Source organism: Hypanus sabinus, chromosome 7 (genome assembly GCF_030144855.1).
Source record: "Hypanus sabinus isolate sHypSab1 chromosome 7, sHypSab1.hap1, whole genome shotgun sequence".
NCBI lineage: Eukaryota > Metazoa > Chordata > Chondrichthyes > Myliobatiformes > Dasyatidae > Hypanus > Hypanus sabinus.
In genome coordinates, this window is record NC_082712.1 from 59,029,074 (window position 1) to 59,043,891 (window position 14,818).

The 14,818-nt window shown below is 48.3% G+C and overlaps 1 protein-coding gene across 4 annotated transcripts in view; it reads left to right on the forward strand.

Annotated features, from left to right (window-relative positions):
- The window catches only part of fam189a2 (family with sequence similarity 189 member A2), a 112,446-nt gene that overhangs the window by 72,571 nt on the left and 25,057 nt on the right, over nt 1-14,818 (forward strand). For 3 of the 4 annotated variants that reach the window (XM_059974746.1, XM_059974748.1, XM_059974750.1), the window contains one exon: nt 1,574-1,703. In XM_059974746.1, the coding sequence (XP_059830729.1) occupies nt 1,574-1,703 (130 nt within the window). The remainder of the gene's footprint in view (nt 1-1,573; nt 1,704-14,818) is intronic. The other variant, XM_059974747.1, reaches the window with a different exon arrangement.

A 14,818-nucleotide genomic window follows, 5' to 3' on the forward strand; every position in this document is an offset into this window, starting at 1 on the left:
TGCTTCAGATGACATACTCTAATGAGGATATAAAATCTTATAGATTAATTAGAGCACGATGAGGGGTCTGAGAGATAGATGTTGAGGAATGATGACCAAATCTGGGGCATTGGTCTCTGGATTGTAGGTAGTTAGTTTCTTTATCTTTATATGAGTGACTTGGATTGAAAGACAGAGTGTAACCCATCCAGCTTTGATGATGGTAAATGCCAGGTGAGGAAGAGTTATAAAGGTTGAGCAAAAAGACAAGAATAGAGAACTGTTCGATGAAGAATTAGAAATGTTTGTTTCCAGATATATGAGCTCCAGTAAGAGCACATTTAGAATATCCTTCCTGGGTCTGCTCTTCCATATATCTGCCATGTGGGATTATAGTGACCATGTATCAGATTGATTCCTGGGCTGATGGGTTCGATGCATGGGGAGTATAGGCAATGAGGCTGCCTATTTTCTAGCATTGTAAGAACGAGAAGTGATATCAATGAAATGTATGCAGATTTGCAGGGTGGATGTTGGACCGAGATCACAGTCTCAATAAAAACTGCTGAGAGGAGAAGATATTTCTTCACCTGGACTGTGGTGAATCTTTGTAATTTTTATCCACAAAGGCTGTGGAAGTTCAGTCAGAGTATATCGAAGAGAGAGGTTGGCAGATTTTTCTATACTAAGGAATGAAAGAAGAGTCTGTGTTCAGGAAAGTGCTGAGGCCTCTGCTGGTCAGAGTGGACCATGGATGTTGCATCTTAGCCGTCTAGATACGCAAGCCTGGGCCGTACAATATGAAGAGCAAGATGTTGCTCATGTAGCAAACTGCCCCCTCTCCATGCATCTGATGAACCCAACCGATCGGCAGAGACCAATACAGTTTGGTACCAGCAGCATCGCAGGAGTTGCCAGTCAGCATTCAACTCAACTTAGGACTGCCTTAGGGACTCCAGCTCCAGAGTTTTCCATTGGCGTTTACTCCCTAAGCCTTGCTCATCGAGTGGGTATAGCCGCAAGACAGCAGAGATTGAGATCAAAGTTTTCCTTCTCCTCGAAGAGCTGCCAACCACGGCTGACGAGCCTCCTCTGCCTGAATTTGGGAATGTAGAGTTAAAGAAGCATAGATAGAGTGAATAGCCAGTTCCATTTTCCCAGAGTGGCAATGGCTAAAACAAGAGGGGGTAATTTTCAGATGAGTGGAGGAAAGTGCTGGGTGTATGTCAGAGGTAGGATTTTACACAGAGAGTGGCGCATGTGTGTAACGCACTGCTAGGAGTGGTGGTAGAGGTGGTAGGGAAATTTAAGAGACTCTTGGATAGGCATATGGATGAAAGAAAAATGGAGGACTATGTAGAGGGAAGGGTTAGATCTTTGGAGTAGGTTAAAAGGTCAGCACAACTTTGTGGGCTGAAGGGCTTGTACTGTACTGTGGTGTTCAATGTTTGATCACCAGACTACAGCAAAGTAACAATAATGGCATTCATTCACTGCCATTCACTTGGTTTTAATAAGAGATTGAAATCTAATGGTCAAATCTGTTATCCGGCTGAGTAATGCATAAAGACTGTCTGTTCTATTCTTGTTCCAGGATTCTTAGCAATGATGTAATTCCTTTGACGCATATCTATGCCTCCAGGATGAAAGGGATTGAAGTGTTTTGTCCTGTGGAACCCCCTCCCCCTTATGAAGCAGTTGTGAGGGACCAAAATAGTGAGCAGGTATGTTGGAGAAACAAAATGTGTTGGAAAATACTCAAGGCAAGGATGCATATCCGGGAGTAGAGAGTCATTGTGCAGGTTGAAAAGGCCAGAACAAATACGAGCCAAGCATCTGACTTGCTGAATGTTTCCAGCACATTTTTTTTTATTGGATTAAAAACAGAGAATTTTCTGTTGAACTTTGATTAAACCAAGCAGGTGTAGTTCTGGCTGCCACGACCTGAACCACAGGATCCTTGTATTGTTTATATGAGGCACAAGGCCATTCAACCATGTCATTTTACTACGGCAATCCAGTCGCTCTCCCTCTCCTCTGTTTGTAGCACTATATTCACAGTGCAGTGCCTATCTGATTCCCTATGGAGTCCCTAGTTGACTCTGTTTACAAACTGCTTTCAGAAGGAGGCCAGTCAGCTGACTGGGTACATGCTGGCTTCCAGCAGACCAATGTCATCAGTCCTGTTTCCCCACTAGCTGTTTCCTGCAGCTTGTGCTCTTTCACATGTCCCTCGGCACCACAGTATCTACAGCCTACAGTGAACATACCCGCACACTTTTGGGATGTGCGAAGGAACTGGAGCACCCACAGAAACTTGTGCAGTTGCAGGGGAAGGGTGTAATCCCTTCATGTGTTCTGGATTGAACCTGATTTCCATGGAATGGTGGGATACCCCCACTTGACAGGTAGAGCTGCAGGTGGAAACCACCATGTATATAAAGGTTTATCCTGGACTCCTACTGCCACTCCTTGAACCTTTAGCCATTTCTCCAAATCTTTGTTGTCTTATCCTTAAACCATCTGCTAATAGAAGCACTTTTTCAGTTACCCAAATACTTATCGTTAGGTTTAGGGTCAGTGAGTTGTGGGCATGCTACGCTATGTTGGTGCCAGAAGTGTGGCCAACAGTTGTCCAAGATAACACTCTTTGAAAAGCAGGATGAGAATTACAATCTGTTGAGGAAATGCTCTGCATAAATCCTAATCTTTCCTCAACCATAACTGAGCACAGCTTCAGAATATTTTGCACCTTCCACAGGGGCAGCAGAGTGGCTCATCTGTGAAAGCTGCTACCTCATAGTTCCAGTGACCCGAGTTCAATCCTGATCTCGGGTGCTCTCTGTAAGGAGCTTGCGTGTTCTGCACGTGACTCTGCAGCTTTCCTCCACGTGATCCAGATTCCTCCCGCATCCCACAGACGTGCAGGTTGATCAGTTGTTTGGCCACTGTGAATTACACTTGGAGGTGGCCACACCAGCAGATGGGGTGGCAAAGAGGATGCACAGCATGCTTGCTTTCGTTGCTTGGGGCATTGAGTATAAAAATAAGGAAATCATGTTGCGGTTGTATAGAATTTTGGTTAGGCCACAGCTGGATTATTGTGGTTGTCCTATTGCAGGGAGAATGTGGAGGCTTTGGAAAAAGTGCAGAAGAGGTTTACCAGTATGCTGTGTGGATTAGAGAGTATGAGCTATAAGGAGTGCTTGGACAAACCTGGGTTACTTTCTATGGAGCATCAGACCCTGAGGACAGACCTGATAGAAATTTATAAGATTATGAGAGGCATAGAGTAGAAATGTCAACCACTAGAGGATATGCACTGAAGGTGGACGGAGATGTTGCAGGTACCTGGACAGGCTGTTAGGGCAGTGGTGCAAGTAGATAGAATAGAGGCGTTCAAGAGGCTGGTAGATTGGTGTGTGGATATGGATATGCAGGAATATGGATTTTGTGCAGGCAAAAGAGATTTACTTTAATATGCCATCCTATTCTGCGCAGCCATTCTGGGTCAGAGGGCCTGGTTGTGTGTTGCACTGTTCTTTGTTCTTTGTAGGTGAATGATTGAATTTGGTGAAAGGGTTGATGGGAACGCAGGGAAAACATTGCGACTCTTGTTTCCGCTTCTGTATCCAGTACTGGGTGGAACATACCCAATGCAGCCGATCAAACAAAAAAGAACAGTATGAAATTCCGTTGCTATTTTATCCTAACAAGGAAAAAGTATTCAATCAAGTACTTTGTGAAATGTTGTAATCAAGGAAACATGTCTGTTAATTTCCATACTTCCTACTCCCATAATCAGCAGGCTTTATAAATACTGACTGATTTTGCACGTTTGTCCAAAACACTGGGAAAAATGTAGTTTCTTTGGAACTTTACATCTGGCTGGAACACTGACAGGGCCTCAGTCTAAGGTCCCATCTGTAAGTTGCCTCCTCCTGCAGTGGAGCACTCCATTAGTACTGCACAGACTGGATGGTTGCCCAACCCTGTTTAATGGCTAGATAGATTAATGCTTTTGCCTTGGTTAAATTTACTTTGTCATAGGAAGTGGGTGTTGTTGTTAATACTGGCCTTTATTGTCTATCCCTAAATGCCCCCAAAATGGGAAGGAGTTAGAAGTCAATCATATTAGAGTCATAAATGGGTCAGACCGTGTAAGGGCAGTAGGTATGTTCCTCTAAATAAGGCATCAGTAAACTTGATTTGCTACAACGATCTGGCGTCCTGATCACTGAGATTCATTTTTTTTAAAATGTTCCTGATTGTTTTAATTACATGAATTTAATCTCCCCAGCTGTCATGGAGGGACTCAAACTGTCTCATTGCATCAGATATTTAGACTGCATCAAATCCCTACAATGAATAGAATTAATTTTGGTTTATTATTGTCACATGCCCTGAAATGCCAGTTGGTGGTATAGTGGCATTCACACCGGAACTTCGAGGTGAGAGGTCCTTGGTTCGAATCTAGCCAGCTCCTTGTATGCTTTCCATCCATTCTGGGTTCAGTGTTGAGCTAGCAGCTTGATGTCAGACAAAAACAAATGCTAAAGAAATGGTAGGGTGGCCTCCCAATGTGCCACAAGGCGCAGAGAGGAACAACAACAATACACCAAAATACAATGGAAGACTTCTGTCTGTGTGCTACTCAGGCAGATCATTCCATGCATAAGTGCATAAGTATTAAAAAGAAAAACAGAATGCAAAATCTATAAGGCGTTTGTATGTCCTCCCCATGACCATGTGGATTTCCTCCAGGAGGTCCGGTTTCCTCCCACAGTAAATTGTCCCGTGATTAAGGATAAGGTTGGGGGATTACTGGGCTGTGCAGCTAGAAGGGTCAGAGGGACCCGTGCCACGTTATATCCCAGTAATTAAAAGTAAGTAATGGTGTAGTTACAGAAAAAGTGCAGGGCACGGAGACAAACAAAGTGCAAGGGCCATTATGAGGTAGATTGGGAGATCAAGGGTTTCATCTTTCAGGTTATGACGGTCTGTTCAAGAGCCTACTAACAGTGAGGTAGAAGCTTTCTTTGAGTCTGTTGGTGCATGTTCTCCAGCTTTCGAATCTTGTTTTTGTATTTTGTTTTCTCTGTCCATTGGGAGAGGGGAGAAGCAAGAATGATCACAATAAAGAAGTCCTTGATTGTATTGGCTGCTTTCCTGAAGTAGCAGGAAGCATAGGCAGAATTCATGGGGGGGGAGGGGGAGTGGGAGGGGCTAGCATCTCTGACAGACTGGGCTACATTAACAACTCTGCAGCAGTTTGCAGTCTTTGGTGGAGCAGTTGCCATTACCATGTTGTAATATATCAGTTAGGAAAACCACCTTTCACATGTTCCTGGATGGAGAGAGGCATCCTAGAAGTTCAGTATCTTTCCTCCTCTCAATCTGTTTCTATTTAGATATTTATCCAGTTTATTGTGCGTAATTTGTGTTTATATTAAGAAATGTGAGAGGAAGTTTTCAACAACATAATTTTAAAGATCTGTAAGTAAATTTGAGTATGACAGCAAGTTTTGATCTTTGAATCTGCCTAGCTTTAGAAGGCAAATAAGGGTCTTCTTTAGTCCAGACATTGAGTGCAATGTCATGTTGCTCAGACCAAGTTTGGGATATTGTTCAGGTGGACCAGCGATTGCAAGGATGTCATTAAGCAAGAAAGAGTATCTACAAGATTCAGAAGGATGGTACAAGGACTGGAGGACCTGATTTATATGGAGAGGCTGAATAGGCTTGGACTTTTCCTCTGTAGTATGGAAGGCTGAGGAGAGACTGTATGGAGATATATACAATGATAAGGGGCATAGTTGCATCGAATGGTCAGTTTTTATTCAGGGTTGTTATTCTACCTGGGACCACGCGACTTGAAGTCCTGGAGCACCAGCCAGCATTTTCCTAGAAGTGAGCTTAAAACTAGAGAGCATAGGTTTAAGGCCAAAGGAAAAATTTAAAAGGGGCAACTTTTCACACAGTGGCTGGTGGATACATGGAATTACTGCCAGAGGGAAAGGGAGAGGCAGGTACAATTATGAAGTGCAAAGGTTGTTGAGGAAGGTACATGGATAGGAAAGGTTTAAAGAGATGGAAATAGAACATAGACCAGTACAGCACAGTACAGGCCGTTTGCCCCTCGATGTTGTGGCAACCTTTTAAACTACTCTGACGTCAATCTAACGCTTCCCTCCTACATAACCTTCCATTTTTCTATCATCCATGCGCCTATCCAAGAGTTTCTACCACCAGTGCCATGCACCCACCCCTCACTGCATAAAGAACTTACCTCAGACATCTCCCTATACTATCTTCCAATCACCTTCAAATTATGTTCCCTTGTATTAGCCAATTCTCCCTGGGCAAAAGGTCTCTAGCTATCCACTCCATCAATGCCTCTTATCATCTTCGACAGATCTATCAAGTCATCTCTCATCCTCCTTCGCTCCAAAGAAAGAAACCCTAGCTCACTCAGTCTTTCTTCATAAAACATGCCCTCTAATCTGCCACTTCTCTACCCAGCTCCACAACCTACAACAACCCTCCACAATTTAATCAACCTTTAACGTGGGTCAAATGCAGACAAACGGTGCAGTTTCCATTAAGCAACTTGGTCAGCCTGGACAAGCTGGGCTGTAAGGCCTGTTTCCAAGCTGTGTAACTATGACTCTCAACCGTCCTGTTTATTTTGGAATCGAGATGATATTTGTAGCTGTCACATGGCCGTGACACTGACACTCAGCCTTGTGTTTAGTCTGGTTGCCACAGCTTCAGGCTCAATAGTCACATCACATTGCCTCAGCGAAACAGGCCAGAAGCGAGACTCAGTCCAGAGCACTTCCCTTTCACAAGCTGTTAATCTTTTCTCTTTCTGCTCTAATGCGTTTGTCACTGACGAGCTGGTGAGCAGCCTGTAAATGGGATGGCTTTGATCTTGGAAAGAGGTGCTGGAGGGGGATGGGCTGTCTGTACTGCCCCAGTTTTACAATTGCATCCCGACAATGCGCCATCTCGGCATTTCATGGGATCCGTAGTCAGTGACAGTAGAAAAAGGAAGTCTGTAAACATAAGCAAGGCTGAGAGGCAGCGGTCTCTCCATTCCCTGCAGATTGATGCTTTTGTCTAAAATTGCTTCTTTATTGCTGAAACTTGTTGGCTCCCTGTCTGGCACACCCTTTTAAAGATTTAAAAAATCAGTCTTGTCTTCAGGTCCCTCCGCGATCTCACCATCCTCCTCGCATTGCTATAAAGTATTTAAGTCTTTACATCCTTGGAGCTTCCTGAGCCTCTTCACTTCCAGTTACTTGTACAGCCCTGATCTCAATGGTCCCTACATTGGCGACTCTGCCTTCCCCTATTGATGCACCATCAATAACTCACACTGAGACGTAGGCGAGATATCGGCTTTTATTGACTGGAAGAAGGAACCAGGAGTGAGTGTCTATCATACAAGGTCCTGGAGACTGAGGCCGATCTTCAGGCCGCAGGTCTCCTTTATACAGGGGCCTGTGGGAGGAGCCACAGGAGCAGTCAGCAGGGGCGTGTCCCGACAGGCACATAGTTCACCACATTCACCCCCCCTTCGTTTGAAAAAGTCCTCATGTAGCGAAGGTTCTTACAAGTCAAGCCGATCAGGCGGTCGAATCTGTCGCTGCGATCTACGTAGCACCGGCTGTGACCGCATAGGTGCCGGCAACATTGGCGATTGCACAGGGGACGGGGGTTGCGCGTGTTCTTGCCCACTAGGCGCCGGTGATCCCTCATGCATGTGCGAGGCGCCTGGTATAAATGCGTACGAAACGCCCGGTATACAAGTGTCGTGAGGAGTCTGTGTAGGGCCTGGTGAGTACGGTGTCACCTCTGGTGCAGGGTTCACAGTTACCGGAGAGCCTTCAGGGTAGTGGTCTGCTGCACCTGCGGGTGCCAGGTCGCGGATGGAGACCGTGTCCTCCCGCCCATCAGGTAAGACCACGTAAGCATACTGGGGGTTCGCATGGAGAAGGTGAACCCTCTCCACCAGCGGGGAGTATTTATTGCTCCTCACATGTTTCCGGAGCAGCACTGGCCCCGGGGACCCCTAGCCAAACTGGTAGGGTGGTCCCAGTGACAGACTTCCTGGGAAAAGAGAATAGGCGTTCGTGAGGGGTGGCATTGGTGGACGTACATAACAGAGAGCGGATAGAGTGCAGTGCCTCAGGGAGGACCTCCTGCCATCGAGAGACCGGCAACCCTTTGGACTTAAGGGCTAAAAGTGTGGCCTTCCACACTGTGGCATTCTCCCGCTCTACCTGGCCATTACCCCGGGGATTATAACTCGTGGTCCGACTGGTAGCAATGCCCCTAGCTAGCAAGTACTGGCGCAGCTCCTCACTCATAAAGGAGGACCCTCTATCACTGTGGATATAGCAGGGATACCCGAACAGAGTGAAGAGCTGGCGCAGGGCTTTTATGACGGACGTGGCAGTGGTGTCGGGGCAGGGGATGGCAAAGGGGAACCGTGAGAACTCGTCAATAACACTGAGAAAATAGACATTGCGGTCAGTGGAGGGAAGGGGGCCCTTAAAGTCAACACTCAGGCGTTCAAAAGGGCGGGTGGCCTTGACAAGTTGTGCCGTGTCAGGACAGTAGAAGTGCGGTTTGCACTCGGCACAAATTTGGCAGTCCCTGGTCATCGTCCTGATGTCCTCCAGGGAGTACGGCAGGTTCCGAGCTTTCACAAAATGGTAAAATCGGGTGACCCCCGGATGGCAAAGTTGTGCATGAAGGGCGTACAGCTGGTCGAGCTGTGTGCTAGCACATGTTCCCCGGGATAGGGCATCAGGGGGCTCATTGAGTCTGCCAGGCCGGTACAGGATATCATAGGTGTAGGTGGAGAGTTCTATCCTCCACCGCAAAATCTTATCATTTTTGATCTTGCCCCGCTGTTGGTTGCCGAACAGGAACGCAACCGAGCGCTGGTCGGTCAGCACAGTGAATCTTTTGCCAGCAAGATAGTGCCTCCAGTGCCTAACAGCCTCCACTATGGCCTGGGCTTCTTTCTCCACCGCGGAGTGCCGAATTTCAGAGCCTTGGAGGGTGCGAGAAAAGAATGCTACTGGTCTGCCTTCCTGATTAAGGGTAGCAGCCAGAGCGAAATCGGAGGCATCACACTCCACTTGGAAGGGAGCGGTCTCGTCCACTGCATGCATCGTAGCTTTGGCAATGTCCGCTTTAATGCAGTTGAAGGCCGCGCAGGCCTCAGCAGAGAGGGGAAACGAGGTAGACTTGACCAGGGGGCGAGCCTTGTCTGCATAATGGGGGACCCATTGGGCGTAATAGGAAAAAAACCCCAGGCACCGTCTGAGGGCCTTGAGAGTGGTGGGAAGAGGGAGCTCTAACAGGGGGCGCATACGTTCGGGATCAGGCCCAATAACCCCGTTTTCCACGACATACCCAAGTATAGCAAGGCGGGTGGTACCAAAAACACACTTGTCCCTGTTATAAGTAAGGTTCAGAGCTGCGTCCACTTGGAGAAACCGTTGGAGGTTGGCGTCGTGATCTGGCCTGTCATGACCACAGATGGTGATGTTATCCAGATAGGGAAATGTGGCCTGCAGTTGGTACTGGTCCACCATCCGGTCCATTTCCCTCTGGAAGACAGAGACACCATTCGTGACACCGAAAGGGACGCGCAGGAAGTGATAGAGCCGGCCGCCCGCCTCGAAGGCGGTGTAAGGGCGGTCCTCTGGGCAGATGGGGAGCTGGTGATAAGCGGATTTCAGATCTATTGTCGAGTACACCTTATACTGAGCAATCTGGTTGACCATATCCGCGATGCGGGGTAGGGGGTATGCGTCAAGCTGCATAAACCTATTGATGGTTTGACTATAGTCCACCACCATCCTATCTTTCTGCCCAGTCCGAACAACAACCACCTGGGCCCTCCAAGGGCTTGTGCTCGGCTCAATGATCCCCTCCCTGAGCAGCCGCTGCACCTCCGACTGAATGAAGGCCCGGTCCCCCGCGCTGTACCTCCTGCTTTTGGTTGCCACAGGTTTACAGTCGGGGGTCAGGTTGGCGAACAGCGGTGGGGGAGGGATCTTGAGAGTGGAGAGGCTGCAAGTGTCGGTAGCGCAGCTGTTGGCCTGGTTCTGGATGGGATGTGTGTGTCCGTGGTCAGTAGCGGGGTACGTGAAGAAGTCCCACAAAACTGAGGATTCTTGACAGTGAGTGGTGGGAGGGGCCCGTCGTATACCATAGTCACACTTTCGAGATGGCTCTGGAAGTCCAGCCCCAATAGCACAGGTGCACACAGATTAGGCATGACCAGCAGTTCAAAGTCCCGATATTCTGTGCCTTGCACCACCAAAGTCGCTACACAACCCGCCCGGATGTCTGCGGACTGCGACCCAGAGGCCAAATGGAACCTCCGACTGACCGGCCGCATTGCAAGTCCGCAGCGTTGCACTGTGTCCGGGTGAATAAAACTCCCAGTGCTGCCCGTGTCAAACAGGCATCCAGTCCAATGCCCCTCCACCTGGATGTCCATCATGGATCTTGCAAGCTGGTGTGGGGCGCTTTGGTCGAGAGTCACAGTGGCCAGAGTTGGATCGCCGTCGGGGTACCCGGTCAGCATCGGAGGGTCGGGGGCGGGGCATGCTGACGCCGACAAAGATGGCCGCTCACATCCGGGGTACCCGGTCAGCATCCGAGGATCGGGGGCGGGGCGTGCTGACGTCGACAAAGATGGCCGCCCACATCCCGGCATGCAAGATGGCGGCCCCCACGTTTCACCCGCAGCGCTGCACTCCGCTCGAGGTTGAGACTTACAGACCTTGGCGAAATGGCCCCGCTTTCCGCAGCTGGAGCAGGTCGCTTCTCGCGCTGGACAGCGTTGTCGAGGATGTTTCTTTTGGCCACAGAAATAACAAAGCACGAGTTTCTTACGGGCCATAGCCGTGGTCTGGGTCGGGGAGCTCGTGGAATGGCGACTGGCGGCGGCGTTGGCGAATTCGCTCCCGGGAGCCGGCGGTGGCGGGGTCTGAGGCGTCCACGAAACCGGCGGGGAATCGTGCGACTGGACAGCATCGGCGTTATGCAAAGCAGCTTCTAGAGCGTTGGCCTTCTCTATCGCCGAGCTTAAGGTAAGATCCGAGTTCTCCAGCAGTCGCTGGCGCATGTACACTGACCTCAGTCCCGTCACAAAGGCGTCTCGCACCAGCAGCTCCGCATGCTGTTCTGCCGTGAGCGTCTTGCAGTCACAAGCTCGGACGAGTGTCTGTAGTGCTCGGAGAAACTCAGCGCACGATTCGCCAGGCCGCTGTTGCCGGGTAGCTAAGCGATGTCTTGCGTAGACGGTGTTCACCGGCCGCAGGTACTGTCGTTTGAGGGCGTCCAGTGCCCCTTCGTAGGTCGGCAGGTCCCGGATAAAGGAGTAAACTTTGGAGGAGACCCTCGAGAGTAGGATTCTGTGCATAACGGCGGGTTCAGTCGCACGAAGCTCCGCCAAGTACGATTGGAAGCATGCAAGCCAGTGTTCAAAAGCGAGAGCCACGTCAGGGTCTTGAGGGTCCAAATCCAACCGGTCCGGACGCAAAACGGGTTCCATGTTTTAAAACTTCCAGTCAATAAAATTGATGCACCATCAATAACTCACACTGAGACGTAGGCGAGATATCAGCTTTTATTGACTGGAAGAAGGAACCAGGAGTGAGTGTCTATCATACAAGGTCCTGGAGACTGAGGCCGATCTTCAGGCCGCAGGTCTCCTTTATACAGGGGCCTGTGGGAGGAGCCACAGGAGCAGTCAGCAGGGGCGTGTCCCGACAGGCACATAGTTCACCACACCTACCAAGGTCTTCAGTGTTCCTAAACCTCCCTGACTGTCCTGCTTTTCAAGTCAACTCAAGTCACTTTTTATTGTTATTTTGACCATAAACTGCTGGTACAGTACACAGTAACAATGAGACAACATTCCTCCAGGACCCTGGTGCTACATGAGACAACACAAAACTACATTAGACTATGTGACACAACTCAAGGCTACACTAGACTATATGACACAACTCAAGGCTACACTAGACTATGTAAAACAACTCAAGGCTACACTAGACTATGTAAAACAACACTAAAACTACACTAGACTACAGACCTACACAGGACTACATAAAGTGCACAAAACAGTGCAGGGCAGTAAAATAATTAATAAATACATAAATAATAAACAAGACAACAGACACAGTAGAGGACAACTTTCAATATAATAATAAATTATGTAGATGTCAGTGTCGACTCTGGGTATTAAGGAGTCTGATGGCTTGGGGGAAGAAACTGTTGCGCAGTCTGGTCGTGAGAGCCCGAATGCTTCGGTACTTTTTGCCGGATGACAGGAGGGAGAAGAGATTGTATGAGGGGTGCATGGGGTCCTTCACAATGCTGTTAGGTTTGTGGGTGCAGCGTGTGGTCTAGATGTCTGTATTGGCGTGAAGAGAGACCCCGATGATCTTCTCAGCTCTGACCTCACTATCCACTGCAGGTCTTGCGATCCGAGATGGTGTAATTCTTGAACCAGGCAGTGATGCAGCTGCTCAGGATGCTCTCAATACAACCCCTGTAGAATGTGATGAGGATGGTGGTGGGAGATAGACTTTCCTCAGCCTTCGCAGAAAGTAAAGATGGTGCTGGGCTTTCTTGGCTATGGAGGTGGTGTTGGGGGAATAGGTGAGATTCTCTGCCTGGTGAACACTAAGAAATTTAGTGCTCTTAATGATCTCAACGAAGGAGCCGCCAATGTTCAGCGGAGAGTGGTCACTCCGTGCTCTCCTGAAGTCAACTGCCATCTCTTTTGTTTTGTTCACATTCAGAGACATTCCACATTCGGGGGTGGGGGGGGGGCATGCTCAGTGTGATGGTGCTGGAGATGCTGCTTCGGACTGACCGAGGCCTCCCAGTCAGGAAGTCTAGTATCCAGTTGCAGAGGGAGGTGTTCCGGCCCAGTGGGCTCAGCTTTCCAATCAGTTTCTGAGGGATGGTTGTGTTTAATGCTGAACTGAAGTCTATGAACAGCATTTGAACGTACGTGTCTTTTTTGTCCAGGTGGCGGGTGATAGCAATGGCATCAACTGTTGAGCGGTTGGGACGGTACACGAACTGTAGGGGGTCCAGTGGGGATGGGGTAGCAGGGTCTAGGTATGCCTCATGACGATCCTCTCGAAACACTTCATGATGATGGATGTGAGAGCAACGGGATGGTAGTCGTTGAGACGACACTGAAGACTTCCTCGGCACGGGAACGATGGTGGCGGCCTTGAAGCATGTTGGAATGACGGTGTTGCTCAGGGAGATGTTGAAGATGTCAGTGAGAACATCTGCCAGCTGGTCTGCACACCCTCTGAGCACTCTGCCAGGAATATTGTCTGGTCCAGCAGCCTTCCACGAGCTGACTCTGCATAGAGTTTTCCTCACATCGGCCACGGTAAGACACATCACCTGGTCATTGGGAGGAGGAGTGGTCTTCTTCACCACCACATCATTTCACTGAGGCGTCCCATGAAGCCCAGCTCTGTGACTCAGCATTAACCAATCTGTCCTGAAACCTTTTTGGGTGTGGTGGCGATTTCTTTTGATGACACTGCTGTGACATGTGCGATGTTTCGCAGTAATAATGGTGCTGAATGAATGCAAGGTGGTGTTGCCTGCACTTTATATTTCAACTCTTAAGTCATCAGGGTGACATTTAGTTTTGACACAGGTGTGATCTGCCCTCAGCTTTTGCCACTCCCATTTCTGTGATATACTAACCGTGAGCATGAATCAGCTAATCAAAGATTAATAATAACAATATTTAACTAATGGTCAGATAGTTATTTCTCATATCCACACCTTCAGTGAAAGAATGCAGAAGGCATTTTGGCTCCATGAATGTCAGCGAGCGTTGACTCCAGACAATGTATCAGGAAAGCCAGATGTCTGGACTTGTTGTCTCTGCACGGACAGGCACCTACTTCCTCCCCAGAGGTTTTAAAAGCAGCATGTTGTCTCATTAAGCAAAAATGTTTTTAGAAAAGTTTTGAATCTGTATAATGCATCTTGCAATCTCTGTAGTGTTTGTAAGTGTTTGGGCAGCCAGTTAAAGGTTTCAAAGGTACATTTAATGTCAGAGAAATATATACACTGTACATCCTGAAAAGCTTTTTTTTCGCAAACAGAGGAGTGCCTCAAAGAATGAATGACAGTAAATGTTAGAACTCCAAAGCCCACCCACACTTGCCCCTCCCATATGTAAACAGCAGCAAAGACATGATACCCCCTCCCCACCAGCTAAAAAAAGCATTAGCGCTCTCCACGGAGCACTCAAGAGTGCAGCAAAACATCAATAAAGACACAGACTTGCAGTACCCCAAAGACTGCTCGTTCACCCGGTAATTCGACATACCACTGGCTCTCTCTCTCTCCCTAATAAGGGAAAAAGAGTTGTCTCCATTTCACAGCGAGAGGGGAGACATAACAAACAACTTCCTGACTTACAATGTTAAAAGTCCGTTGTGTCACTTTTTGTGAGCTCTGTTCCCAAAGAATTCAGGTCTCTGGGCACACAGCCAGGGATCTTTCATCTCCCACGGCACAGCGATTTCCTGCAGAAGTACCAGCCTTGAGTCCACCCACATCCAAAGCCACAAAGCCCCGAAAGGTCACCTTCAGTGAGCTAATCTTCTAGGCCGGATCCTCAGTATATCAAATAACAGCCAGTCCTGAGACCCCAAGAGCAAAGAACTGAAGTCAGCGTGTAACTCCATGTCAGGGTCGTCAAAAGAACCCTGAAAGGGAGAAATAGAGATATTAAAGATAGAAATAGAGCTGT